The following is a 27,914-nucleotide window of genomic DNA, read 5'->3' as shown; positions in this document are numbered from 1 at the left end:
TGAGAATCACCGGGAGACATGATTGGGAATGGTCATTCGGTCGCTTGGAGTGACTGAGGTCAGCGATCTCAAACTGAAATCGGTGAACACACACAGTCCTGTTCTTTGCCTGCAGAAGAAAGAAGTTTTTGGATTTCAACTGAACGCTGTAAGTGACAAAAACAGAAGTTGCAGGAAAAGCTCAACAGGTCTGAGACGAGAGGCGAGAGATGTGTTTGACTTCAGGGTAATGACGCTGGCGTTTCAGACATCAATTCCCAAGCACTTGTCAAAAGCCGCAGCAGCAACAAACAGACCAATTGAGGAGCACGACTCGTACAGCCGTTGGCCGCGGGTGACCGCTCGTGCACCCAAAGAAGCCGCTTGGATGAGAAACTGGCGAGGAGCAATTTCAACAGGCGTGCGATCTTAACCGGTCTCCGAGGGAATGGCCAACGAGACTGTGATGCCCCAGTGAGATTTGAACTCACGACCCCTGGTTTACAAGACCAGTGCTCTAACCGCTGAGCTATGGAGCCAGGCGTGAGCGAGTCCTGCGCTAGTGGCTGATTAGTTAACACTGGCTGACTCAAAGCGCTTGGGACGCAGGTTCCAATCGACCCTCGTGTCACAGTCTGTACAGTTTGAACATTCTTCCCGTGTGTGCGTAGGTTTGTTCCGGCTGCTCCGTTTACAAAGATGTGTAGCTTCTGCAGGATTGGCCATGCTTCATGTCCCGTTGTGTACGGCGATTGTGCGGGCCCGGTGGATCGGTCAGCATTCAATGTAGAACGATGCAGTGTGCGGAACTCGTCTGGGTAGATTGTTCTCTGCAGGTCGGTGTTGACGAGATAAGAATATATTAGATTGGCGACAGTGTGGAAACAGGCCCTTCAGCCCAACAAGTCCAAACTGTTTCCCAACGGGAGGGATCCTATGCTTCTGTGATATCAGAGAATCACCGGGAGACATAATTGGGAATGGTCATTCGGTCGCTTGGAGTGACTGAGGTCAGCGATCTCAAACTTAAATCGGTGAACACACACCGCCCCGTTCTTTGCCTGCAGAAGAAAGAAGTTTTTGGATTTCAACTGAACGCTCTAAGTGACAAAAACAGAAATTGCAGGAAAAGCTCAACTTGACAAAACGAGCAGCTATCAGCCCAACAGGGTTATTCAGGAGCGCGACTCGTTCCTCGGGTGGTTGGGGTGAACGCTCGCGCTTCCGATGAAGCCGGTTGGACTATAAAGAGGCGTTGAGCGAGGCGATTCGAGAATCGAACATGATACTCGGCAGTCGCATAGCAAACACTGAAACTGACGGCGGGCTGGCCTGGCAACCTGGATAAATGCGATGAGGCCCCAGTGAGATTTGAACTCACGCCCTCTGGTTTACGAGACCAGTGCTCTAACCGCTGAGCTATGGAGCCGGGCGAGCAGCCGTCGGGAACCTTTGGCTGATTGGGTAACAGCCCTCGCGTCACCGTCTGGACAGTTTGAACACTCTCTCTCCCCGTGCGCGCGTGGGTTTGCTCCGGCTGCTCCGGTTACAGAGATGTGCAGCTTCTGCGGGATTGGCCATGCTTCATTGTCCCATTGTGTACGGTGATTGTGCGGGCTCGATGGATTAGTCAGCATTCAATGTACAACGATGCAGTGTGCGGAATGGGTCTGGGTAGATTGCTCTCTGCAGGTCGGTGTTGACGAGATTAGAATAAATTAGATTGGCGACAGTGTGGAAACAGGCCCTTCAGCCCAACAAGTCCACATCAACCCACCCAGACCCGTTTCTCTCTGAATAATGTACCTACGACTAGGGGCAATTTAAAATGGCCAATTCACACGACTTGCGAGGAAACCGGAGCAAACCCACGCAGACTCTGGGCGAGTGTGCAAACTCGACACAGACAGTCCCCTAAAGCTGGAATCGTGACTGCGTCCCTAGTGCTGTGAGGCAGCAGTGCGAACCACTGAGCGGCTAGTTGGGCGGAATGGCCTGTTTCCAAACTGGAGGGATTCTATGCTTCTGTGATAGCTGAGAATCACCGGGAGACATGATTGGGAATGGTCATTCGGTCGCTTGGAGTGACTGAGGTCAGCGATCTCAAACTGAAATCGGTGAACACACACAGTCCTGTTCTTTGCCTGCAGAAGAAAGAAATTTTTGGATTTCAACTGAACGCTGTAAGTGACAAAAACAGAAGTTGCAGGAAAAGCTCAACAGGTCTGAGACGAGAGGCGAGAGATGTGTTTTACTTCAGGGTAATGACCCTGGCGTTTCAGACATCAATTTCCAAGCACTTGTCAAAAGCCGCAGCAGAAACAAACAGACCAATTGAGGAGCACGACTCGTACAGGGGTTGGCTGCGGGTGACCGCTCGTGCACCCAAAGGAGCCGCTTGGATGAGAAACTGGCGAGGAGCAATTTCAACAGGCGTGCGATCTTAACCGGTCTGCGTGGGAATTGCCAACGAGACTGAGTGGCCCCAGTGAGATTTGAGCTCACGACCCCTGGTTTACAAGACCAGTGCTCTAACCGCGGAGCTATGGAGCCGGGCGTGAGCGAGCCCTGCGCTAGTGGCTGATTAGTTAACACTGGCTGACTCAAAGCGCTTGGGACGCAGGTTCCAATCGACCCTCGTGTCACAGTCTGTACAGTTTGAACATTCTTCCCGTGTGTGCGTAGGTTTGTTCCGGCTGCTCCGTTTACAAAGATGTGTAGCTTCTGCAGGATTGGCCATGCTTCATGTCCCGTTGTGTACGGCGATTGTGCGGGCCCGGTGGATCGGTCAGCATTCAATGTAGAACGATGCAGTGTGCGGAACGGGTCTGGGTAGATTGCTCTCTGCAGGTCGGTGTTGACGAGATAAGAATATATTAGATTGGCGACAGTGTGGAAACAGGCCCTTCAGCCCAACAAGTCCAAACTGTTTCCCAACGGGAGGGATCCTATGCTTCTGTGATATCAGAGAATCACCGGGAGACATAATTGGGAATGGTCATTCGGTCGCTTGGAGTGACTGAGGTCAGCGATCTCAAGCTTAAATCGGTGAACACACACCGCCCCGTTCTTTGCCTGCAGAAGAAAGAAGTTTTTGGATTTCAACTGAACGCTCTAAGTGACAAAAACAGAAATTGCAGGAAAAGCTCAACTTGACAAAAGCAGCAGCAGCAGCTATCAGGCCAACAGGAGCGCGACTCCTACAGCCGGTGGTTGCGGGTGAATGGTATTGGTTCCAAAGAAGCCGCTTGGACTAGAAACCGGGGTTACTCGAGTTGAACATCGTAGACCTCAGTCTCACACCTAAATCTCGCAGGTTCGGTTGGATTCGCTCAAGGAAATTGTCTCATCGTGCCGCACTGTCGGAGGGTCAGTGTTGAGGGAGTCCCGCACTGTCGGAGGGTCAGTGCTGAGGGAGCGCCGCATTGTTGGAGGGTCAGTGCTGCGGGAGTGCCGCACTGTCGGAGAGTCAGTGCTGAGGGAGGGCCGCACTGTTTGAGGGTCAGTGTTGAGGGAGTGCCGCACTGTCGGAGGGTCAGTGCTGAAGGATGGCCTCATTGTCTGTGGGTCCGTGCTGAGGGAGCATCGAGCTGTCGGTGGGTTCGTGCTGAATCTGCACTCCCCATCCAATGGTCCTCCCAGCTCTGGAAGTCATAGTTTCGCAGGTATCTATCAGTCTGAGGAAAATCTGAAACTTAGTTAACTGCTATTTTTCTGTGTTACCATTTAATTCAATATAATGTGAAAACCTATTGAACATGATATCATTAATGGTGAAACCTCTGTGTCGCAGATTATCTCTAGAACGTGATTTAAAATCAGCTTGAAAAATTACAGAGAACGAGTTTTATAGATAGATTCACTGATGATGACATTAATGTCTTCCCCTCTTGTCTTTTCCAGGTGTCTCAATGAGTAGGTCAATCCCTTGGGAACATTCTCAGAGTGTATATCGCGAAAATAGTCTCCCCGTCAGACGGCTGGTAGTCTTCAATACCTGGTCCCAAAATCAATAGAAGGGAGAACATTAGCTCAGAGATGGGAGTTCATGTTCCCCCTGTGCAGGAGATTGAATTGGATTGAATTTATTGTCACGTGTACCGAGGCACAGTGAAAGGCTTTGTGCAGTCACTTTTGGAATACCGCGTTCAATCCTGGTCTCCCTGCTACAGGAAGATGTTGTGAAACTTGAAAGGGCTCAGAAAAGATTTACAAGGATGTTGCCAGGGTTGGAGGGTTTGAGCTACAGGGAGAGTCTGAACAGGCTGGGGCTGTTTTCCCTGGAGCGTTGGAGGCTGAGGGGTGACCTTATAGAGGTTTATAAAATCATGAGGGGCACTGATAGGGTAAATAGGCAATGTATTTTCCCTGGGGTGAGGGAACTAGAGGGACATAGGTTTAATAGGGTAAATAGGCAAGGGTAAATAGGCAAGGTCTTTTCCCTAGGGTGGGGGAGTCCAGAACTAGATGTGCATGGGTTTAGGGTCAGAGGGGAAGGATATAAAAGAGACCTGGGGTGGGGTGGGTGGCAACCTTTTCACACAGAGGGTGGTGGGTGTATGGAATGAGCTGCCAAATATACAATTAGAGCATTTAAAAGGCATCTGGATGGGTGTATGAATGGGAAGGGTTTAGCGGGATATGGGCAAAACACAGGGAAACCTGGTCAAAATGAATGAGTTGGGCTGAAGGGTCAGTTTCCATGATGCATGGTTCTGTGACTCAGCCAGAGTCTCAAAATGCGTTTGTGATTTCAGCCAGAGACCTCTCTAGGATGAAAAGAATGATTTGGAAGATTTTAGATTCATTGCTGTGCTCTCTCTCTGAACAGGAGAGCTTTCTGTTGAGAATTCCGCAGCGGGACGTTGGCTTTGAAGCAGCACACCCCCACCCACCCACCTACCCACCCCAACATATGTCTGGAGTATGTGGGTACAAATATTTACTTTGTATTGCTGGTTTTTGATTAGCTTGAGGTTGAAATTGATTTAGTCTCTCTAAATAACCATGGCAGATTCCAAAGTCTCTGTTGCAGTGTGGTCTCATCTCTTCAGATGAGCCCAGACTGCACAAGTTGTTCATAAAGTGCCTCAGGACACTGTGCAGATAAAGATTCAGGTTCAGGTACCACTGCCTGGGCCATCTCCAGCTCTGACCTTCCAGCAGAGTCTGTGTCACATTGCTGTTGAAGTGACTCCGATCTCCCAGCAGAGTCTTGATCACATGGCTCCTCTCATCACAGTTATACCACTGCCTTACTCCCTTGGTCATATTCATGGTTTAATTCACCCTGACTCTACATCTGTCACAGAGACTCTGAATTTGCAGCTTAATCTCAGTACAGATTCACTTCACACCCTCTCCAACACCCCCACCCCCACCCTTTTATGGCTCTCTATGTAAAACGTGATCCTCTCAGACACATAGACAACAGAGGCACAGATAGAGCATTTAGTCAATGGTGCACTATCTGCTCTTCAACATGACCACAGCAGATCCCCTATTACGTTGTTCTCCTCCAGCTCTCTCTCTACCACCTCACCGCCCCAACCCCTCCCCCCTCATTTCCCCCCACCCCACCCCCTCCCTTTAGCCTTGACAATGTTTAGATTCATGTAATTTCTCTCTTGAATCGAGTGAGTAACTTGACCTCCACAGCCTCCTCCGGTGGGCAGTTCCTCAGGGTGGCTCCTTCAGTCCGAAACTGTCTACCGTGTATCCTGAGGCCTAGACCCTCCACCCCGCCCCCCAACCTTGTCCCAAAACCTCCCAACCACCCGACCTCCAGCCCTGTTGGCATTCAGGTATCCCCTTGTTCTTCCAAACTCCGGGATCTCGGGTCCACTCAACGCAATCTCTGCCCGTACAACAAACCAGCCACGCTCGGGAGTTGGGCCGGTGAACATTCGCAGGACTCCCTCTGCGGCATGTGTTTCCTTCCCGCAGTAAGGAGACCAAAACTGCATGCAATATTCCCAGGAGGACCCAGTAAGACTTACTCCTGCACTCAATCTCTCCTCCAATGAGGTCCAACAGCTTTCTGACTGCTTGCTGCACCCGTACGCTCACTATTTAGTATTGGTCCTTGCCTCCTCCACCTTTCACCCATCTTTCTGATCTCTCATCCCCCCTGCATCTTGCCCCTCCATTCGTAATCCCATCTCCCTGACCTCAACCACTCAGATTGGCCGATGGGCTAATTCCCACCGGTGATGTTCACCACCTCTGCTAATGCGTGAAGGGGAAGGACTCTACCATGTTGAGGTAGACTTGGAGGTAGGTGAGCACTTCGGGGACAGTGACCACAACTCGGTGACTTTTACTTTAGTGATGGAGAGGGATAAGTGTGCACTGCAGGGCAAGAGTTATAACTGGGGGCAGGGAAATTATGATGCGGTGAGGCATGACTTAGGATGTGTGGATTGGAAAAACAGGCTTCAAGAGAAGAATACTAATGATATGTGGAGATTGTTCAAGGAACAGCTACTGAGTGTCCTTGATAAGTATGTACCAGTCAGGCATGGAGTTAAGGGTCTTGTGAGGGAGCCGTGGTTTAATAAGGAATTGGAATCCCTTGTGAAAGGGAAGAAGGCGGCATATGTAAAGATGAGGCGTGAAGGTTCAGTTGGGGCGATTGAGAGTTATAAGGTAGCCAGGAAGGATCTAAAGAGAGAGCTAAGAGCAGCAAGAAGGGGACATGAAAAGTCCTTAGCTGGTAGGATTAGGGAAAACCCAAAGGCTTTCTATAGGTATGTCAGGAATAAAAGGATGACTAGGGTAGGTATCGGTCCAGTCAAGGATAGCAGTGGGAAGTTGTGCGTGGAGGCGGAGGAGATTGGAGAGACACTGAATCAATACTTTTCGTCAGTATTCACTCAGGAACAGGACACTGTTGCTGGTGTGAATATTGAGTCACAAGTGATTAGAATGGATGGCATTGAAGTATGTAGGGAAGAGGTTTTGGGAATACTGGAAAGGATGAAAATAGATAAGTCTCCTGGGCCTGATGGCATTTATCCTAGGATCCTCTGGGAAGCTAGGGAGGAGATAGCAGAGCCATTGGCCTGGATTTTTATGTTGTCATTGCCAACGGGAATAGTACCAGAAGACTGGAGGATGGCGAATGTGGTCCCCTTGTTCAAGAAGGGGAGTAGGGATAGCCCGAGTAACTATAGGCCAGTGAGTCTGACTTCTGTGGTGGGCAAAGTCTTAGAGAGAATTGTAAGGGATAAGATTTATGAACATCTGGAGAGGAATAACGTGATCAAGGATAGTCAGCATGGTTTTGTGAAGGGCAGGTCGTGCCTCACAAACCTTATTGAGTTCTTTGAGCAGGTGACTAAGGAGGTGGACGAGGGTAAAGCAGTAGATGTTGTGTACATGGACTTTAGTAAGGCGTTCGATAAGGTTCCCCATGGTAGGCTAATGCAAAAACTACGGAGGTATGGCATTGAGGGTGCATTAGAGGTTTGGATTAGAAATTGGCTGGCTGGAAGGAGACAGAGGGTAGTAGTTGATGGTATAGGTTCATCTTGGAGTGCAGTTACTAGCGGTGTACCTCAAGGATCTGTTTTGGGACCATTGCTTTTTGTTATCTTTATAAATGATCTAGAGGAGGGGCTTGAAAGCTGGGTGAGTAAGTTTGCGGATGACACTAAAGTCGGTGGAGTTGTGGACAGTGAGGAAGGATGTGGTAGGTTACAGCGGGATATAGATAAGTTGCAGAGCTGGGCAGAAATGTGGCAAATGGAATTCAATGTAGCTAAGTGTGAAGTCATTCACTTTGGTAGGAGTAACAAGAAGATGGATTACTGGGCTAATGGTAGGCTACTTGGTAGTGTGGATGAGCAGAGGGATCTTGGTGTCCATGTACACAGATCTCTGAAAGTTGCCACCCAGGTAAATAGTGCTGTGAGGAAGGCATATGGTGTACTGGGCTTTATTGGCAGAGGAATTGAGTTCTGGAGTCCTGAGGTCATGTTGCAACTGTATAAGACTCTGGTGCGGCCTCATCTGGAGTATTGTGTGCAGTTTTGGTTGCCATACTATAGGAAGGATGTGGAGGCATTGGAACGAGTGCAGAGCAGGTTTACCAGGATGTTGCCTGGTATGGTAGGAAAATCGTATGAGGAAAGACTGAGGCACTTGGGGCTGTTCTCATTGGAGAAAAGAAGGTTTAGGGGAGATTTGATAGAGGTGTACAAGATGATTAGGGGTTTAGATAGGGTAGACACTGAGAACCTTTTACCGCTAATGGAGTCAGCTGTTACAAGGGGACACAGCTTTAAATTAAGGGGTGGAAGGTATCGGACAGATATTAGGGGTAGATTCTTTACACAGCGGGTTGTGAGTTCATGGAATGCCCTGCCAGTAGCAGTGGTGAACTCTCCCTCCTTATGGTCATTTAAGCGGGCATTGGATAGGCATTTGGAAGTTATTGGGCTAGTGTAGGTTAGGTAGGATTCGGTCGGCGCAACACTGAGGGCCGAAGGGCCTGTACTGCGCTGTATTTTTCTATGTTCTATGTTCTATGTTCTGTGTCAGATACTGACACTCAGCCCTCCTTTATCACTGCTGTGATTATCACAGGAAGGGCGCTAATGGAAGGGTGCAAGCTGAACAGGGAGGTTCATTACAGGGGGACAATGATGTATCTCCAGAAAATAAATCGCGCTGAAAACAATTCTGTTTTGAAATATACCCACGTTTAATTGACTCATGACGTCCAGTGACAAAGAACCACTCAGTCTGGAACAGGTCTGCAGTTACACCGCTTATCGTCTTGATGATAAAACCATCAGGGGTTTCAACAGATTGAAAACTGAGCAAAAAGCAGATGCCAGCACGTTAATATCAACCCACCTCACAGCCTGCACCCCCAGTTACGTTGCACGCTCATAAACCTCACCAAAGCTGCGATGTTCCTCAGCTGATGGATCCGTTCCCAATATATCAGACAAGGTGGGCTCAACCACACACTCAGGAAATCACATTCCACTCCCAGGGTCAGTGAGGATGAAGCGGGCACTGTCGGAGGGTCAGTGCTGAGGGAGTGGGCACTGTCGGAGGGTCAGTGCTGAGGGAGTGGGCACTGTCGGAGGTTCAGTGCTGAGGGAGTGGGCACTATCGGAGGGTCAGTGCTGAGGGAGGGGGCACTGTCAGAGGGTCAGTGCTGAGGGAGTGGGCACTGTCAGAGGGTCAGTGCTGAGGGAGTGGGCACTGTCAGAGGGTCAGTGCTGAGGGAGTGCTGCACTGTCGGAGGGCAAGTGCTGAGGGAGCGCTGCACTGTCAGAGGGTCAGTGCTGAGGGAGTGCCACACTGTCGGAGGGTCAGTGCTGAGGGAGTGGGCACAATCGGAGGGTCAGTGCTAAGGGAGTAGGCACTGTCGGAGGCTCATTTCTGAGGGAGTGGGCACTATCGGAGTGTCAGTGCTGAGGGAGTGGGCACTGTCAGAGGGTCAGTGCTGAGGGAGTGGGCACTGTCAGAGGGTCAGTGCTGAGGGAATGAGCACTGTCGGAGGGTAAGTGCTGAGGAAGTGCCGCACTGTCGGAGGGTCAGTGAGGATGAAGCGGGTGCTGTCGGAGGGTCAGTGCTGAGGGAGTGGGCACTGTCGGTGGGTCAGTGCTGAGGGAGTGGGCACTGTCAGAGGGTCAGTGCTGAGGGAATGAGCACTGTCGGATGGTCAGTGCTGAGGGAGTGGGCACTGTCAGAGGGTCAGTGCTGAGGGAGTGGGCACTATCGGAGGGTCAGTGCTGAGGGAGTGGGCACTGTCAGAGGGTCAGTGCTGAGGGAGTGGGCACTGTCGGAGGGTCAGTGCTGAGGGAGTGCTGCTCTGTCGGAGAGTCAGTGCTGAGGGAGTGCCGCACTGTCGGAGGGTCAGTGAGGATGAAGCGGGCGCTGTCGGAGGGTCAGTGCTGAGGGAGTGGGCACTGTTGGAGGTTTTTCTGAGGGAGTGGGCACTGTCAGAGGGTCAGTGCTGAGGGAATGAGCACTGTCGGAGGGTCAGTACTGAGGGAGTGGGCACTGTCAGAGGGTCAGTGCTGAGGGAGTGGGCACTATCGGAGGGTCAGTGCTGAGGGAGTGGGCAGTGTCGGAGGGTCAGTGCTGAGGGTGTGGGCACTGTCGGAGGGTCAGTGCTGAGGGTCTTGGCACTGTCAGAGGGTCAGTGCTGAGGGAGTGCATCACTGTCGGAGGGTCAGTGCTGAGGGAGTGCCACATTGTAGGAGGGTCAGTGCTGAGGGAGTGCCGCACTGTCGGAGGGTCAGTGCTGAGGGAGTGCCGCACTGTCGGAGAGTCAGTGCTGAGGGAGTGCCACACTGTTGGTGGGTCAGTGCTGAGGGAGTGCTGCCCTGTCGGAGGGTCAGTGCTGAGGGAGTGCTGCACTGTCGGAGGGTCAGTGCTGAGGGATTGCTGCACTGTCAGAGAATCACTGCTGAGTGAGTACCGCACTGTCGGAAGTAGAGTGCTTCGGGAATGCCTCACTGTTGCGGGTCAGTGCTGAGGGAGTGCTTCACTGTTGGAGGGTCAGTGCTGAGGGATTGGGCACTGTTCCCGCCTTGTGGGAATTCCCCAAATATTAGTGATTTACTGGCATGTCAGAATGTGGTATCTGAATTCAGTGGAATCCTTACGGAATTACATATCAGCAGCGTGGACAGCTATTGTGATTGTTGTAAGAAACCCATCTGGTTCACTAATGTCCTTTCGGGAGGGAAATCTACCGTCTTTACCCAGTCTGGTTGACATCTGACTCCAGTGGCCAACTCTTGCATGGTTCCTGGGTGATTATCAATGGGTAATAAATGTTGCCCCAAAAGTGAGTGGATTTATTCGACCTGATGATTGACACTGACAGGAGCCTATCCCCCTCCTGTCTGTTGCCCTGGTTATCGTTTGGACCTACCTGAAGATGGCTGCCTTCCTATATTGCCCTGGTTACCATTCTGGCCGATGTGGAAATGGTTGGCCTGCCCGTCTGTTACCATGGTTACCACTTGGGCCTGCCTGAAGATAACTGGCCTACCTATCTGTTACCATGGTTACTGTTCAGGCCTACCTGAAGATGGCCGGCCTACCTATCTGTTACCATGGTTACTGTTCAGGCCTACCTGAAGATGGCTGGCCTGCCTATCTGTTACCATGGTTACCATTCAGGTCTACCTGTCTGTCTGTCTGTTGCCCTGGTTACTGTTTGGGCCTACCTGAAGATGGCTGGTGACAGATAATGTGCCTCCATCATTACATCCAACACGGATGATCCCAGAGGCACTGTCAGCACCAGCGAATGGGTGAATTTGTTGAATACGGCCTCCATGACGGTGTAATTGACCCTGATGAGGCGAGCAGGGGAGGAGCTCATGGGGCTGCTTCCTGATAGGTGGGGGGCCAGGATGGGGGAGGAGTGGGTGGAAGTCCGTGTGGCATCTGCAGGGTCAATCATGATGGGTCCCCCACGAGTTATGACGGGCAGATCATCTGCAAAAGGTCAATACATCAAGTCATCATCAACTCAGTCTTCAGTGAGAGAGGAAGGTGCGGAACGAGAAAGAGAGAATAACACAGACTGAGAGAGACAGAATGGGAGGGGGAGAGAGAGAGCGAGAGAGAGAGGGGGAGAGAGAGAGCGAGAGAGACCAAATGGGAAGGGGAGATAGAGAAAGAGAGACAGACAGAATGGGGTGGGGAGGGGGGCAGAGAGAGAGAGATAGACAGACAGACTGAGAGACAGACAGAATGAGAGGAAGGGAGAAGCAGAGAGACAGAGAGAGAAAGAGAGACAGACTGAGACAGACCGGGAAAAAGAGAGGGAGAAGCAGAGAGACTGAGGGAAATAGAATAGGAAAGAGAGACTGAAAGGGAGAGAGTGAGAAGTGAGATGGGCTGCGAGAGACAGAATTGGAAAGAGAGAGAGATGGAGAGGGCAAGAGACACCAACTGAGGGAAACAAATTGTGTGAGAGAGAAAAAGAGAGGAAGAATGTCTGAGAGAGATAAAATGGGAAAGAGAGAGAAAAACACAGATTGAGAAAGACAGACTTGGAGCGAGACAGACAGACAGAGAGAGGGGAGACAGAGAAAGACAGAGAAAGGAGAAGAGTCAGAGCAGAGAGAGAAAGAGAGTGAGAGAGAAGGGGGAGGGAGAGAGAGAGAGGGAGAGAGACAGACAAACAGACCAAGACAGAACGAATGAGAATGAGTGAGACAGAGAGAAGCACAGACTGAGAGAGAGAAAGAGAGAGAGAGAGAGAGAAAGGAGAGGTGAGAGAGGGAGGGAGAAGGAGGAAACTGAGAGAGACAGAATTGAAGCAAGATGGTGAGTGAGGGAGAGATTGAGAGAGAGGGAAAAAGAGTAAAAGAGAGGCAGAGGGAAACAAGAGGCAGTGAGAGAGCCAAAAACTGAGAGTAAGGTAGAGAGAGGGGCAGAATAGAGAGAGTCAGAGAGAAAGAGCAACAGAGAGAGAGATAGAGAGTCAGAGAGTGGCAGACAGAGCATGACAGAGACAGAGTGAGATATAGGTAAAGCCAGAGAGTTGTGACAGAGACAGAGACAAACAGAGAGACAAACAGACAGACAGACAGAGTCAGAGAAACAGAGAGACAGGCAGACAGACAGTGAAGGAGAGAGAGAGAGAGAGACTAAGAGATACAGACAGACAGACAGAGCAGCAGACATAGAGACAGAGAGAGACAGAAGTAGGGACAATGTGTGAGATGCCAACAGACACACAGAAAGAGGGAGATAGTGAGAGACAGAGAGAGAGAGAGAGAGAGAGACAGACAGACAAAAACAGCAAGATAGTAATAGAGATACAAAGAGAGAGAGTCAGAGATGCTGTGCGATAGAGACAGTGAGAGCCCAGTGGCTAGCATGGCTGCCTTGCAATGCCAGGGTCCCAGGTTCAATTCCAGGCTTGGCTGACTGTGGAATTTGCACACCCTCCCCATATCTGTGCGGGGTTTTCTCCAGGTGTTCTGGTTTCCTCTCACAGTCACAAAAGATGTGCAGATCAGGTGAATTGCCCATAGGTTAGGTGCGTTAGTTAGAGGGAAATGGCTCTGGGTGGGTTACTCTTCAGAGGGTCGGTGTGGATGTGTTCGGCCGAAGGGCCTGTTCCTACACTGTAGGGAATCTAATCTAATTGTGTGTGAGAGAGATGCAGACAGACAATGGGAGGGGGAGAGAGAGACCAACAGAGAGGGGAGAAGGTTAGAGAAATTCCCTTTTCCCAGATCTTGGAATTCAGTCACTAACCAATGTCCATGGAACAGTTCAATCTGTCGACGTCCAGGAAGGTTCGGTTTTCCAAGGCTGGAACCACAAGGGAAAGGATTTGGGGATTGTCGAAAGTTCCATTGTAGATTCCCTCCAGGAGCCCTTCCATAGACAGCTGACAGTCCCAGGATCCGAGAGGAACCAGTTCAGGATTTGCACTCAGTGCCTGACAGACAGAACAGAGAGTCAGCTGATCACTTCAGCACAAACATCAACCTGCATTCATGTAGCACCCCTTAACATTACAGGGTGCTCCACGCAAATCAGGCAGAGTCTCTGGTCCGTCAGGAGGTCTGGTCACCAGACAACCCGGTTTTGAAGAAGTTGGTTTGTTTTAGGGAGCATCTTAAAGATGGGGAGAGAGAGACAGAGAGAGGGACAGACAGACAGAGATGGAGAGAGAGAGAGTGAGAGAGGGAGACGGATGGAGAGAGAGAGAGAAAGATGGAAAGAGAGAGATTGGCAGAGGGAGAGATAGAGACAGATGGAGAGAGAAAGACAGAAAAAGAGAGAGCTGGAGAGACAGAGAGAAAGGGAGAGAGATGGGAGAGAGCGAGAGAGACAGACAGAGAGAGAAAGAGAGAGAAAGAGACGGAGAGAGAGAGAGAGACCTGGAGTGAGTGACAGAGAAGAGAGATGGCAAGAAGGAGTGTGTGTGTGTATGCGTGTGTGTGTGTGTGAGAGAGATGGAGTGACAGAGAAAGAGAGATGGGAAGTTAGAGAAAGAGAGAGAGATGGAGAGGTATAGAGAGAATTCCTGAGCTCAGGGTCTCAGGCAGCTGAACGGGATTTGGAGGATACCCAAGTGGTAGGGATTGGAGCGATGGTCTTGGGAATTCCTGGCACTCGATGGAACAGAAGCTGTTTCAGCCATTCAGCCCATCAAGCCGGTACCTCTGTCCAGCAAGACCATGGGCTGATCCTCTGTCTCACCTACACACCCACTACCTCATCCTTGATTCTCTTCTGGTCTCTCAGTCTCTAGTCCTCAATCAATCCAGTTATGGAATATCCATGGAGGTCTGGGAGGGAGAACATTTTGACAATGTCCGTTCCACAAAAATCTCTCATCTGTTTCCAGGTTCGACATCTGAGGATCGGAAAGATGGTGGGAAAAAGGTGACCTCAGAGCACAACAGGATCTTGATCAGATGGACCAATGGGCCGAGGAATAGCAGATGGAGATTAATTTAGATAAATGTGAGGTGTGGCATTTTGGAAAGACAAACCAGGAGAGGACTTATACATTTAATGGTAAAGTCTTAGGGAGTGTTGCTGAGTAGAGAGACCTTGGAGTGCAGGTTCATAGTTCCATGAAAGTGGAGTCTTGGGTAGATAGGATAGTGAAGAAGACATGTAGTATGCTTTCCTTCATTGGTCAGAGTATTGAGTACAGGAGGTCATGTTGCGGCTGTACAAGACATTGATTAGGCCACTGTTGGAATATTGTTTGCAATTCTGGTCTCCCTGCGACAGGAGGGATGTTGTGAAACTTGAAAGGGTTCAGAAAAGACTGAAAAGGGTGCTGCCAGGGTTGGAGATTTGAGCTACAGGGAGAGATTGAACAGGCTGGGGCTGTTTTCTCTGGAGCATTGGAGCCTGAGGGGTGACCTTATAGAGGCTTATAAAATCATGAGGGGCATGGATAGGGTAAATAGACAAGGTCTTTTCACTGGGGTGAGGAAGTCCAGAACTAGAGGGGCATAGGTTTAAGGTGGAAGATTTACCAGGACCTGAGGGACAATCTTTTTACTCAGAGGGTGGTGCATGTCTGGAATGAGCTGCCAGAGGAAGTGGTGGAGGCTGGTACAATGACAACATTTAAAAGGCATCTGGATGAATACGAAGGGTTTCAAGGGATATGAGCCAGATGCTGGCAAATGGGACTAGATTGGGTTAGGACGAGCTAGCATGATGAGTTGGGCGAAGGGCCTGTTTCTTTGCTGTACATCTCGATGACTCTCAACGACCCCGACAAAGGTTCTTAAGAATTGTATACCTCTCATTCTTCCAAACACCAAAAAATATGGGCTCGCATTCTCCTGAATCACCTGTCTGGGGTAAGCTTTTTACTCCAGGAACTAATTGTAATCATCTTCGCTGCTCTGTATCTGATTTTCCCAACACGATTGCAGACCAAAGCCTGCTCAGCAGGAACAAAGCGTCCTAACATCACCTCTGTCAAAATCCTGGGGCAAAATCCTTGAAATTCCCCTCCGAGCCCCTCACCATCCTGACTTGGAAATATATCGGCCGTTCCTTCCTGGGTCAGAATCCTGGGATTACCTCCCTCAGGGATATTGTGGGTCTGCCCTACAGCACATGGACTGCAGCGGGTCAAGGAGGCAGATCAACCCCACCTTCTCAAGGAGGGAGGGGGCAACTGGGGATGGGGTGATAAATACTGAGCCCAACCAGCAATGCCCCACCCTCTGTGATTGAATAAAAACATAGAGCAGTCTGCCCTGCCCAGCAATGGCTGGTAAGCTTCAGCAGTCGGAGCTCCCATCTCTTTGACCTGTCTTTCTGTTCTTGAGAAACGTCCACCTCTCCATGTTCTTGCTCTATGTCCTACCCACTCTGCCCGTAGGCATCCCTCTGGAAGGTAATTTGCTCCTCCCACATCTTACTATCCCACCTCACTTTGTAACATTTGCAAACTCAGAATGCATCGCATTTCTTGCTCCCATTGACAATAGCTGAGACACCGTCGGCGAACCCTGTGGTAGCCCATCTTCCCAATCCAAAACAGAATAACCCTGCTTTGTATCTCAGAGCTGGTATTGCTGGTTCAGGTAGATCATCCATAGCGGTAGATAGACAGCGGTAACTGGGCGAGCGGGGCTGCCAAGGCTGGATCAGCCGATGGGCAGTGACCTGGATAGCGAGTCCAGTGCTGCCGACATCCCCAGTCGTCCCATCACTCTGAATGTGAGACAGGATACGCTCCACCACATTCCCCAGGGCTGACATCACGCTCTCCATCTGACATTCACAATTCTCAATGCTCATGCACCGCAAGGCCAGAGCGGCTATGGACAGGATCTCTAGAAAGCAACCAAACATCACAGTTACACCAACTGCACCTCATGTAGCAAACCTGCTTAGTACGCACTCGGAGCACCATGCACAGTTCCAGTCTCTGTATCCCTCAGTCAGACCCACACTCGGAGCACCGTGCACAGTTCCAGTCTCCATATCCCTCAGTTAGCCCCACACTCGGAGCACTGTGCACAGTTCCAGTCTCCATATCCCTCAGTTAGCCCCACACTCGGAGCACCGTGCGCAGTTCCAGTCTCCGTATCCCTCAGTTAACCCCACACTCAGAGCACCGTGCACAGTTTCAGTCTCTGTATCCCTCAGTTAGACCCACACTCGGAGCACTGTGCACAGTTCCAATCTCCGTATCCCTCAGTTAGACCCACACTCGGAGCACCGTGCACAGTTCCAATCTCCGTATCCCTCAGTTAGACCCACACTCGGAGCACTGTGAACTATTCCACGCTCCATTCCCCTCGGGTACACCACATTTGGAACAATGCATATTCCAGTCTCCATACCCTTTTGGTGGTCAGCCCAGTTCATGAGGACTGCAGTCGTTCCTGTTCCCCACCTTTCCCTCCCTTTTCCCCATCAATGAATCCTTCTACCCCCTTCTCTTTCCATCAGCTTACCATATAACATAGGCAGGAGGCCATTGAGCCCATTGAGCCCACTCTGCCATTCAGAGAGATCATGGCTGGTCTGATCATCCTCAGCTCCAACTTCCTGCCTTTGCCCTGTAAGCCTTGCCTACCCGACTGATCAATAATCCCTCTACCTCAGACATGGTATGTATAAGGCTGGGAGTCAGCTAGCTCAGTTGGTTGGAGATTGACATGTGTTGCCAGTAGCAGGGCTTCAATCCCAACACCAGCAGAGCTCTTTCCTTCTCAACCTTACCTGAGATGTGGAGACCTTCAGGTTAAACTTCCCTTCTGTCATCACTATCTAATCTGGAAGTGAGGCTGTAGGAACTGTACCTTTATATGGCTGGACCAGTTCAGCTTCTGGTCAATGGTAACCCCCAGGATGTTGGTAGGGAGGGAATCAGCGATGGTAACACCACTGACTAACAAGGGGAGGTGGTCAGACTCTTTTGTAATGGTAATTGATAGTTGTGGGGGGCGGGGATCCAGTCATAGTGCCACTATCGAATGTCAAGGGATGGTGATTAGATTCTTAATCAATGACAACCCCCAGGCTGTTGGTATTGGGGAATTCAGTGATGGTGACACCATTGCATGTCAAAGGTCAATGGTTAGATTCTATCTCAGTGGTAATCCCTGGGTTGCTGATAGTGGGGAATTCAGTGATGGTAACACTGTTGAATGTTAAGGGGCAATGGCTAGATTCTTTCTCAATGATAACCCCTTGGATTGCTGATAGTGGGGAATTCAGTGATGGTAACACCATTGAATGCCAATTAAACATGGCTTGACTCTTTCTCAATGGTAACCCCCACAATGTTGATAGTCGGGCATTCAGCGATGATAACAACATTGAGTGTCAAGTGGCAATGATTAGATTCTATCTCAATGGTAACCTCCAGAAGGTTGACAGTGGGGGAATTCAGTGATGGTAGCACCATTTAATGTCAAGGGGCAATGGTTAGATTCTCTCTCACTGGTGATGATCGTAACCTGGCATTTGTGTGGCTTGAATGTTTTTTTCTACTTGTCAGCCCAAGCCTGGACATCACTCAGATCTTGTTGTATTTGAGCACAGACTGCTTCAGTGTCTAAGGAGTTGCTGAACGTTATGCAACCATCAGCGAACATTCCCAATTCTGACCTTCAGATGGAGGGAAGGTTATTGAGGAAATAACTGAAGATGGATGGGGCTAGAATTGAAAACTCTTCTTCAACTCACCGGTCGAGTAGGTGAATTCTTCCTGGATGGAACGGTGAGCAGCCGAGCAGAAAATCATCTCGATGGTTTGACAAGGTAAACACGTTGAGCTTTTACAAAGAGCTAGGACGGCCAGGCTAATCTGGTAGTAATGTGTGAGAGGGTCTCCATATACTGATGAGAAAACATAGTTCATTGTGACAGAGAAGATGACAACAGCACCATCAGCCCGTTAGACATAAGAGTAGAACTGGCCCATTGAGAGCGCTCTGCTATTGGATGGTGGTTGATATGTTTCTTAGCACCACTCTTCTGCCTTCTCCCTGCAACCCTCGATCCCTGTACCTACCCATCTCGGTCTTAAAGGCGCTCAATGCCTTGGCCTCCAAAGCCAAGAACTGTTTTGCATTTCAGTCCCTCAACTTAAAAATGAAGCATGGAGTTATTATCAAACAAAAAATACCGAACTTGCCCTCCATGAGGAGATTTGAGGGACAGGAGGGCAACAGGTCAGTCAGATATTGAATTGAAGGGACGATTGCAGGAGATTTAAGGAGTTCAGACACCTCCCCCCTCCCCCACCACCCCCAGCAAGTTAAAGGCACAGCCGTCAGTGAGGGAGCGGTGGGAATTGGTGGGGGGTGTTGAAGAGGCTGGGATGGGGGGAGCAATGCAGAGATCTCGGTGGAGGGGGGTAATTAAGAGCAACTGTGACGGCTCAAAATCTGACCTGGCTGAAGGGAACTGGGAAAACCAGGCAAAGTGACAGATCGATGGAGACACTCACTGGGTGACATTCAAGGAGGTAAATTGTGTAGAATTATATAAAGGCGAGGGAGATTCAGACAGTAGGTCAGAATACAAAGAACAACAGCGAATGTTGTAGAACAGAAGGATCTAGGGGTTCAGGGACATAATCCCGTTGGAGTTTGTGTCACATACAGACAGGGGGGTTATGAAGGGGTTTCATTGCTCAGCCCTTTGAGTGTAGGAGTTGGGGACGTCATGTTGGGGTTGTACAGGACATTGGGGAGGTCCCTTCTGGAATACTGTGTCCAGTTCTGGTCTCCCTGTTACAGGAAGGATATTATTAAACTGGAGAGGGTTCCGGAGAGATTTCCCAGGACGTTGCCAGGAATGGGAGGGTTGGAGTTATAAAGAAAGGCTGAATAGGCTGGGACTGTTTTCCCTGGAGCGTAGGAGGCTGAGGCGTGACCTCATTAACGTTTTTAAAATCATGAGGGGCATGATTAAGGTGAATGGCAGGTGTCTCTTTCCCCAGGGTGGGGGGGGGGGGTATTTGAAGACCAGGGGGGCACATGTTTAAGGTGAGAGGAGAGAGATTTAAAAAAGACATGAGGGGCAACTGTTTTCCACAGAGGGTGGTCCGTGTGTGGAATGACCTTCCTGAGGAAGTGGGGGATGTGGGGACAGTTACAACGTTTAAAAGGGATTTGGATAAGGACATGGACAGGGAAGGGTTGGAGGGAGATGGGCCAGGAGCAGGCAGGGGGGACTGGGTTAGTTTGGGAACACGGTTAGCAGGGACTGGTTGAGCTGAAGGGTCTGTTTCCGTGGTGTATGACCCGATCAAAAGTTTAACGTGCCTGGTGCGAGGGTAATCTATTGGCATTTATAGAAAATTGGCTGGTTGGCAGAAAGCAGAAAGCTTCGATAGATTACCTGAGCCGCAGCTAGTAACAAATGGGGATCTATGTTGGGAACTCAACATTTTACAGTTTATGTCAACAGCTTTGATGTTGGGAGTGAAGGCAGACTGGCTAAACCAGCAGGTTCCACAAAGATGGGTGAGAAACAATGTTGTTCAGGGGATTTGCAAAGATCGGGCGAGTGAGTGGATATATGACAAGGGAAGAAGTGGGCCGATCCGAAAGGTAAATGTTCAAGTGTGAAACGCGGAGGGATCTGGGACACCACGTGATGACCGTACAGGTACAGCACTTAATCAGGAAGGCCAAGGGAGGACTGAGCTTTATTGCAAGAGAGATCCTGAATTTGGAAGTAAGAACCATGTGGTTCAGTTATAATCATGAGATCATATCGCAAACCCTCAAGCACAGTTTTTGTTTCCTGACCTGAGGAAGGATCTCAGTCTCCAGATCTGAGGAAGGGTCTACTCTCCGCATTTGAGGAAGGGTCTAATACTCTCCTCATTTGAGGAAGGGTCTAATACACTCCTGATTTGAGGAAGGGTCTAATACTCTCCTCATTTGAGGAAGGGTCTAATACTCTCCTGATTTGAGGAAGGGTCTAATACTCTCCTCATTTGAGGAAGGGTCTAATACTCTCCTCATTTGAGGAAGGGTCTAATACTCTCCTGATTTGAGGAAGTGTCTAATACTCTCCTGATTGGAGGAAGGGTCTAATACTCTCCTGATTTGAGGAAGGGTTTAATACACTCCTGATTTGAGGAAGGGTCTAATACTCTCCTGATTTGAGGAAGGGTCTAATACTCTTACTGAAGAGCCCTCACAGACCCTGCTTCTCAAAGCTTCAACAAGCCACATCTGATGAGCCTGACGGGTTAGTTTGAGTTGGTTGTTAATCTAGCCATGAGCACACACAGGATTGTTCAGCAACTTCTGCCTCTTCCTGAAACACCATTGACTTCTGCCCTTTCAAACTGTAGACATCTTTCCCCAGCAGGATGACTGAATACAATGGGTGCTGTGTTTATGTGACCTTAAAAACAGCAAACGATTGTGCTCAATAATCCCAATTGTGCTAGAGACCAGGATGTTATTGCTATCAGCTGGCCAATTCCTGCCAGTGACAGATGTTCAGCTATGGAATGATCTGCAAACAAAAGGAATATGCCCAGGTCTGAGACCCTGGAACTTTGAGGTGGGGGACATTGAATGGCTCCCTGTTGTTTTCTTTAAGTCTTTGGCTCTCATATTCAGAGTTGAGTCACCAAGTACTCAGCAACCTTTATTCCTGAGGTGTATAAATGCTATGCTGATTGAAGATTTGGCACTCTTGCATTTGTCCTGATGTGTGCACAATTTAGCTACTTGCCTCCCTTTCCCACTCATAATCTTTGCTGCTTTCCCGCCCAATGACGTTTTTCTGACCAGCTTTGATCTCCTCAAGGGTCTTACTGTGTGCTTCCCTGACACTCCCCCACATCCCCCAAATCCCCCAGCCTTCCCATCACCCCTCCTCCACCTCTTTCCACTCTCGATTGGCAGTACTGAGCAAAATCCCATTTGGTATCACACCAGTGCCATCGATGTCTGTCTTCAGTTTATCCATCAGTAAGGCCACCAGGTTCATCTGCTGATCTTCCACCATGACGTTCAGAGGGTCATCACACGAGGCCAGTAGAGCCATTGTATGCAGGGCGATAGTCCCAGTAGATAATTCCGAGCCTGTTTCAGAAGCGGAGAAATGTGCAGATGCTCATATAACCAGTGTGCTACACCTTTGGAAAGTGTGAGGTACATTGTCTTTCACAAGAGAAAGAGAAGGGGGGACGACTTTTCATGCAGTGTGTATGGATAGCTAAAGAATGAGGGGAAGGTAGAGCTAATTATTGCCTTTGTTACAACACGATGGTATACCCTTCTGTTAATTAAAACCAAACACAGAAAAGCCTCATAATCTATTAAAATATGAGTGACAGAGAACTTCCCAAATTCCACTATTTAAAGAAAATAATATCAACTTATTCTTTATCTCTAAAAGTGAACATTAAATAACAACTATAAGCTCCCCCTTTCTCTTACTGCTTATTATCTGTCTCCAACTTCAAGACAATGTACTGTTCCAATAAAACACTTATTAAAATTATATCAACTGAATTTCAAAACCACACAGCATCTTCGGTGTCTGTCTTCCTCTGGCTGTAGATCTCCCTGGGACATCTTCTGTCTTTTACTACAAAGGTGTTTCATGTGAGAAAGGTACCTTTGATAGAGAGTGTTTGAATGATGCTGTCTCTTGATGACAGTCACTCTCTGTCAAACTTCAAATTGCCTGCCTCTTTTATTCCCCCCAACATCGGATCATCTCATTGGTTCAATGCTGGCAAAGCATAAATTCAAACTAGATTGGGTTTTAGTATCCTGGGGCATAATTTATACTGATTGGATAAATTCAAAACAGCAATCAACTCAGGTATCTGTTTCACAATCAAATGTTACATATTTTCAATTTTGCAGTACACTCTGAACTGCTAGCGAGTCATATGACAGGTGTTTGTAAGGTCTCTGTGAAAAACAGCATCAACTCAACGTTCTCTTAAAGGTACAGTGCATGCCTTCAGCTTCATAACATCCTTCAAAAGGAGCTGTGCCAATTTTTGGCTGAAATTTGCAGCAACAAACAGGAAGAGATATGACAGTAACAGCATTGATTTGGGAAAGAGCTGGCATCATAGGCGAGATCTCAAAGCCGGTTTGGGTGATGGGCTGAATGGTATAGTTTGCATTTCACCATCTCTGCCTTAGAAAATAAGACTCCAAATGGGGCAGAGGAACTGAGGGAGCTAGATCTGGCTGTCCTGAAAGTGGTAGCACTCATGAGGAAGGCCATCCCAAAATTCACTGAGTTTCCTCTTCAGAGATATTGAATTGAAAACTGGAAGCATACATTGACCCGCATGCAATTTACAGAAACACACCCTCACTCACATGTACACTCTCACACACATACATGCACACACTTATACACCCACACTCATTCACATTTGTACATTCACACGCGCTCACTCACACTTGCTTATGTGCCCACACAGACGCACATATTTATAAACTCACTCACATCCATGTTCACTGTCACACATTTGCACACTCCCACACTCATATATTTGCAGATGCAGTCACTCGCATTTATGCACTCACTTTCACACATATATTCACACTCACATTTACACACTTGCACACACATATGCCCTCATGCTCACACATTTACACACGTTCTCACTCACATTTGCACATTCATTTTCACACACTCACTCACTCACTCATCTATACATACGTATGCACACACACATATTTATGTACATGCTTACATTTACACACACATGTTTACACATTCAATCACATACACAGATATGCGCACACTCACAATCTTGCACTTGCCATTTTGTACTCATATATTTATTCACACACACACACACACACACACTCACCCCATGCACGCATACTCTTACACATCTATTGGCCCATCACACACAAACATGCACACACTTACACTCTCTCACACACAGCTGTACACACTCACTAATATTAGTCATACCCTCATAATCAAATACATACAAGCATTCACACACACTCCACACACATATACAGATACGCTAACAAACTCTCTCTCTCTCACACACACACAAATATACACACATACTCACACACTCTCTCAGACACATATATATACACTCACTCACTCTCAAATATGCACAAACACAGGAACACTCATGAATGTACACAATATTATATCTCACACATATTCAAATGTAACACATTCTTTGCCTCTCAGTCACACACTCTCCCTCACACACTCCTATCCTCACACTCCATCTCACACACCGATATTCCTAGATTCTCTCACACTCACATGTTCACACAGTCTATCTCACACTCACACTTTCACACACTCTATCTTGCATACACATTCACGCACACACTGCACCACATTCACACTTTCGCATATTCTTACACTCACATGTTTACACATTCTCTTGCACACCCACATTCACACACACACTCATTCACCCATATTCACACTATGACACTCAAACCTTCATATTTACTCTCACACTCACACTCCTTCACAGTCACTCTCCCATACTCAAATTCTGTCTCACACTTAGCCATTAACACCTTCATGTTCACACCTTCACAAACTCTCTCTCTCTCACACTCACATCTTCATACACTCACTCAGACATATACACACTTTCTCTCACACGCACATTCACACAATCTTTCTCACACTCTCAAACATTCACTCTCTCTCACATACCTTCATACTCTCTCACACTCACAAACCTCAACACTCACTCTCTCTCATACTCACTCTCTCTCACACTCACACACCTCCACACTCACTCACACTCACTCACACTCACACACCTCCACACTCTCTCACATGCACTCACTCTCTCTCACACTTACACACCTTCACAGTCATTCTCTCTCACACTCACACACCTCCACACTCTCTCTCTTATACATTCACTCTCTCTCACACTCACACACCTCCATACTCTCTCTCTCTCTCACAATCACACCTCTACACTCTCTCATACCTCGACACACTCTCTCATACGCACACCATTGCTCTCTCTCGCAGTGTGTGGCATGGTGGTTGGCACTGCTGCCTCACAGTGCCAGGGTACCCTGGTTCAATTCCCACCTCAGGCAAATGTCTTTGTGGCATTTGCACATTTTCCTTGTGTCTGCATGGGTTTCCTCCGGATGCTCCAGTTTCTGCCCACGGTCCAAAAATGTGCAGGTTATGTGAATTGGCCATGCTAAATTGCCCATAGTGTGAGGTGAAAGGGTAAGTTAAGGGGTTTGGTGGGATGCTCTTTGGAGGGTTGGTGTGGACATGTTGGGCCGAAGGGCCTGTTTCCACACTGTAAGTAATCTAATCTAATTCACACACTCTCTCACTCTCTCACTCACATGCCTCTTTACTCAATCTCTCTCACATTCACCCTCCTCCACCTCTCTCTCAGACTCACACTTCCTTGCACACTCACCCTCCTCCACACTCCATCTCTCACACACACTCACTCTCCTCCACCCAATGATCCTACCGTTGGTGAGCACATTCCTCTTCAATTCCCTCAGGAGGTGCGCCTCCTCTTTCAGGTCATGTTGCCTGGCGAGACGGAGAGTAAGGAGGACATTCGGATCGGGAGAACCATCACCTGCAGAGGGTAGGATTCCCCGGACGAGGGAAGCCACCAAACTCCTGTCTGGGACAGGGGTCCCTGGAAAGAGACAAAATCAATCACTGCATCAGAACAAAAAAGAGTTTTCCACAGTGTCCGAGAAAGTTTCAGACTTCCCTGTAATTCCAGCCCGTCAGCTCCGACACTGACTCCAATCAATCTTTCCCAAAATCGGGATGGGATTCCAGACCAGGAATGTGTACCTCAGCCTCAGGAACCTGCAGGGAGGGGAGGAGGTTCTGCATTTGGGGAATTATCTGAAGTTCAGTGCAGCAAGTTACGTCCAGCACTTAAGTGCGTAAGGATTATTAGGGAGACAGTTCCTCACTCTCCATCCTCAACTCCAAATCCCAGCTACCCAGAGCTTCCACCTCCCCAGCAATGGTTTACCAGTGGTTAAATACTAGGTCAAATGGAGAGAGGTTGAGAAAATATATATGAGGCAAAGTGTTTCCACAGAGGGTGGGTCGTGTGTGGAATGAACTTCCTGAGGAAGTAAGCAGTGTAGGGACTTTTGGATAAGTAAATGAATTGGAAAATTTTGGAGGGATATGGGCTAGAAGCAGGCAGGTGGGACTAGTTTAATTTGGTGATTAGGGTCAGCATGGGCTGGATGGGCCGAAGGGTCTGTTTTCGCGCTGTAGGGCTGACTCTGTGACTCGAAATGCAAGTTGTTGCGTTATCCCTGTGCACTGGGCTCTGAATGGGGTCTCTCCAGGGTCTTGCGTGGACGTAGGAAAATTTTCATGCCTGTACAATCCGATTCAAGGGGAATGAAGATGAAGTTTATCATCGCCCCGTCTTCAGGACATTGGTTCCGGAAGATCTGTGTCATTTAAAGGGGATGGGTGCGGGGTTGGGGGGAGAGGGGGGAAGGGAGATGTTTGAGTGGGACTGTCGCTGAGATTAATAACCACAAGAATGGACCCAAATCATCAACTCTGCTTTCTCCACCTCTCTCCACAGATGCTGCCAGACCTGCTGAGCTTCTCCAGCGGTTTTCAGCTCCGGTTTCAGATCTCCAGCATCCTGGGTCCCCCAGTTTGTTAAAAGCCGAACGATTACCCCAAAACGTCATCGTAAATTGAGAGATCAATCCCGCAAACAGCTCTTCAGGGTGTGGGACCGGTCATGGGTGACACAGGACTCTGCTCAATGCAGGGACTGCAGTGGGTCAAGAGGCAAGTTCACTACCTCCTTGTGGGGCAATTTGGGACAGCAGACCGTCCCTGGCTCAGCTGGAAAATCCTGCCTTCCCTGAGTGGGCACGGAGGATCCTTCGCTGGGGCATATCTGACTGCGACTATGGCACAGGAGGATTTATCTGCTGGGCAACAGCGGCACACCCTCAGCACTGACCCTCCGACAGTGCCCACTCCCTCAGCACTGACCCTCCGACAGTGCAGCACTCCCTCAGCACTGACCCTCTGACAGTGCGACACTCCCTCAGCACTGACCCTCCGAAAGTGCGGCACTCCCTGAGCACTGACCCTCCGACAGTGCCCACTCCCTCAGCACTGACCCTCCGACAGTGCAGCACTCCCTCAGCACTGACCCTCTGACAGTGCGACACTCCCTCAGCACTGACCCTCCGACAGTGCGGCACTCCCTGAGCACTGACCCTCCGACAGTGCGGCACTCCCTCAGCACGGACCCTCTGACAGTGCGGCACTCCCTGAGCACTGACCCTCCGACAGTGCGGTGCTCGTTCAGCACTGACCCTCCAACAGTGCAGCACCCCCTCAGCACGGACCCTCTGACAGTGCGGCATCCCTCAGCACTGACGCTCCGACAGTGCGGCAGTACCTCAGCACTGACCCTCCGACAGTGCCCACTCCCTCAGCACTGACCCTCCGACAGTGCGGCGCTCCCAAAGCACAGAACCTCCGACAGTGCGACGCTACCTCAGCATTGACCCTCTGACACTCGGGCAGAGAGAGAGAGACACACACACAAACACGCACACACACGGTGACACACACACACGGTGATACACGCACAAACACACACAGACGGTGACACACACACACTGAGAGAGAAGTCCACACACACACACACAGAGTCAGAGGGACAGAATTAGGGAATAAAAGGATCCAGAACAAGCACACAAAGGGAATATGAGCAGGGTACATTTGCATTTCCATAGTGCCTGTCACCACCACAGGCCATCATTCAGTGGGACAGATCCACAGCTTTATTTAAACTGGAGTCATGTGGATGGAGGAGTTGAGGAAATCAATCGGGGCACAGCAAGATCCCAGTCCTCGTGCTGGACTCTGACAGGTTCCTGAGGTGAAGGACAGACAGCAGTGGACTTGGGATTGCAGCGAGAAACTCCATGACCGACCAGAAACATGCCTGAGAATCTCACACCCAACCCGAGGGCACAGCAGGAATCAGTTTATTGTACATCTCAGCACTGACCCTGACAAGTGCAGCACTTCCTCAGTACTGACCCTCCGACAGTGCGGCACTCCCTCAGCACTGACCGTCCGACAGTGCAGCACTCCCTCAGCTCTGACCCTCCGACAGTGCCCACTCCCTCAGCACTGACCCTCCGACAGTGCAGCACTCCCTCAGCTCTGACCCTCCGACAGTGCAGCACTCCCTCAGCACTGACCCTCCAATGGTGCCCACTCCCTCAGCTCTGACCCTCCAACAGTGCAGCACTCCCTCTGCAGGACCCTCCGACAAGGAGATATGATTAATGTCTCTTGTTCCAGTTTTTGTACCATTCCTCCGGTGTGGAGTGTACAGAGGAATATTAAAAGGGACTTACCACATTGGTCAGACAGATTTGCAGCGATGATCATGGCAAGGAGAATGAGACATTTCACAGCTAACATTTTTG

General features: G+C 49.3%; 1 protein-coding gene across 1 annotated transcript; it reads right to left on the bottom strand.

Moving 5' to 3' along the window:
- Positions 1–243: 243 nt before the first annotated feature.
- LOC132834008 (cobalamin binding intrinsic factor-like) lies at positions 244–27,909 on the bottom strand. Its single transcript, XM_060852720.1, has 9 exons — positions 27,843–27,909; positions 24,926–25,102; positions 21,384–21,533; positions 18,163–18,315; positions 16,129–16,298; positions 13,231–13,417; positions 11,181–11,454; positions 2,311–2,431; positions 244–375 (listed from the first exon to the last, which is right to left on the bottom strand). The coding sequence occupies exons 1-9, from the start codon at positions 27,907–27,909 to the stop codon at positions 244–246; spliced, it is 1,431 nt and encodes a 476-aa protein (XP_060708703.1).
- Between the last annotated feature and the right edge of the window lie 5 nt (positions 27,910–27,914).

This window comes from Hemiscyllium ocellatum, chromosome 38 (genome assembly GCF_020745735.1).
Source record: "Hemiscyllium ocellatum isolate sHemOce1 chromosome 38, sHemOce1.pat.X.cur, whole genome shotgun sequence".
In the NCBI taxonomy this organism is placed as follows: Eukaryota; Metazoa; Chordata; class Chondrichthyes; order Orectolobiformes; family Hemiscylliidae; genus Hemiscyllium; species Hemiscyllium ocellatum.
This window is presented reverse-complemented; position numbering and strand designations above follow the sequence as displayed.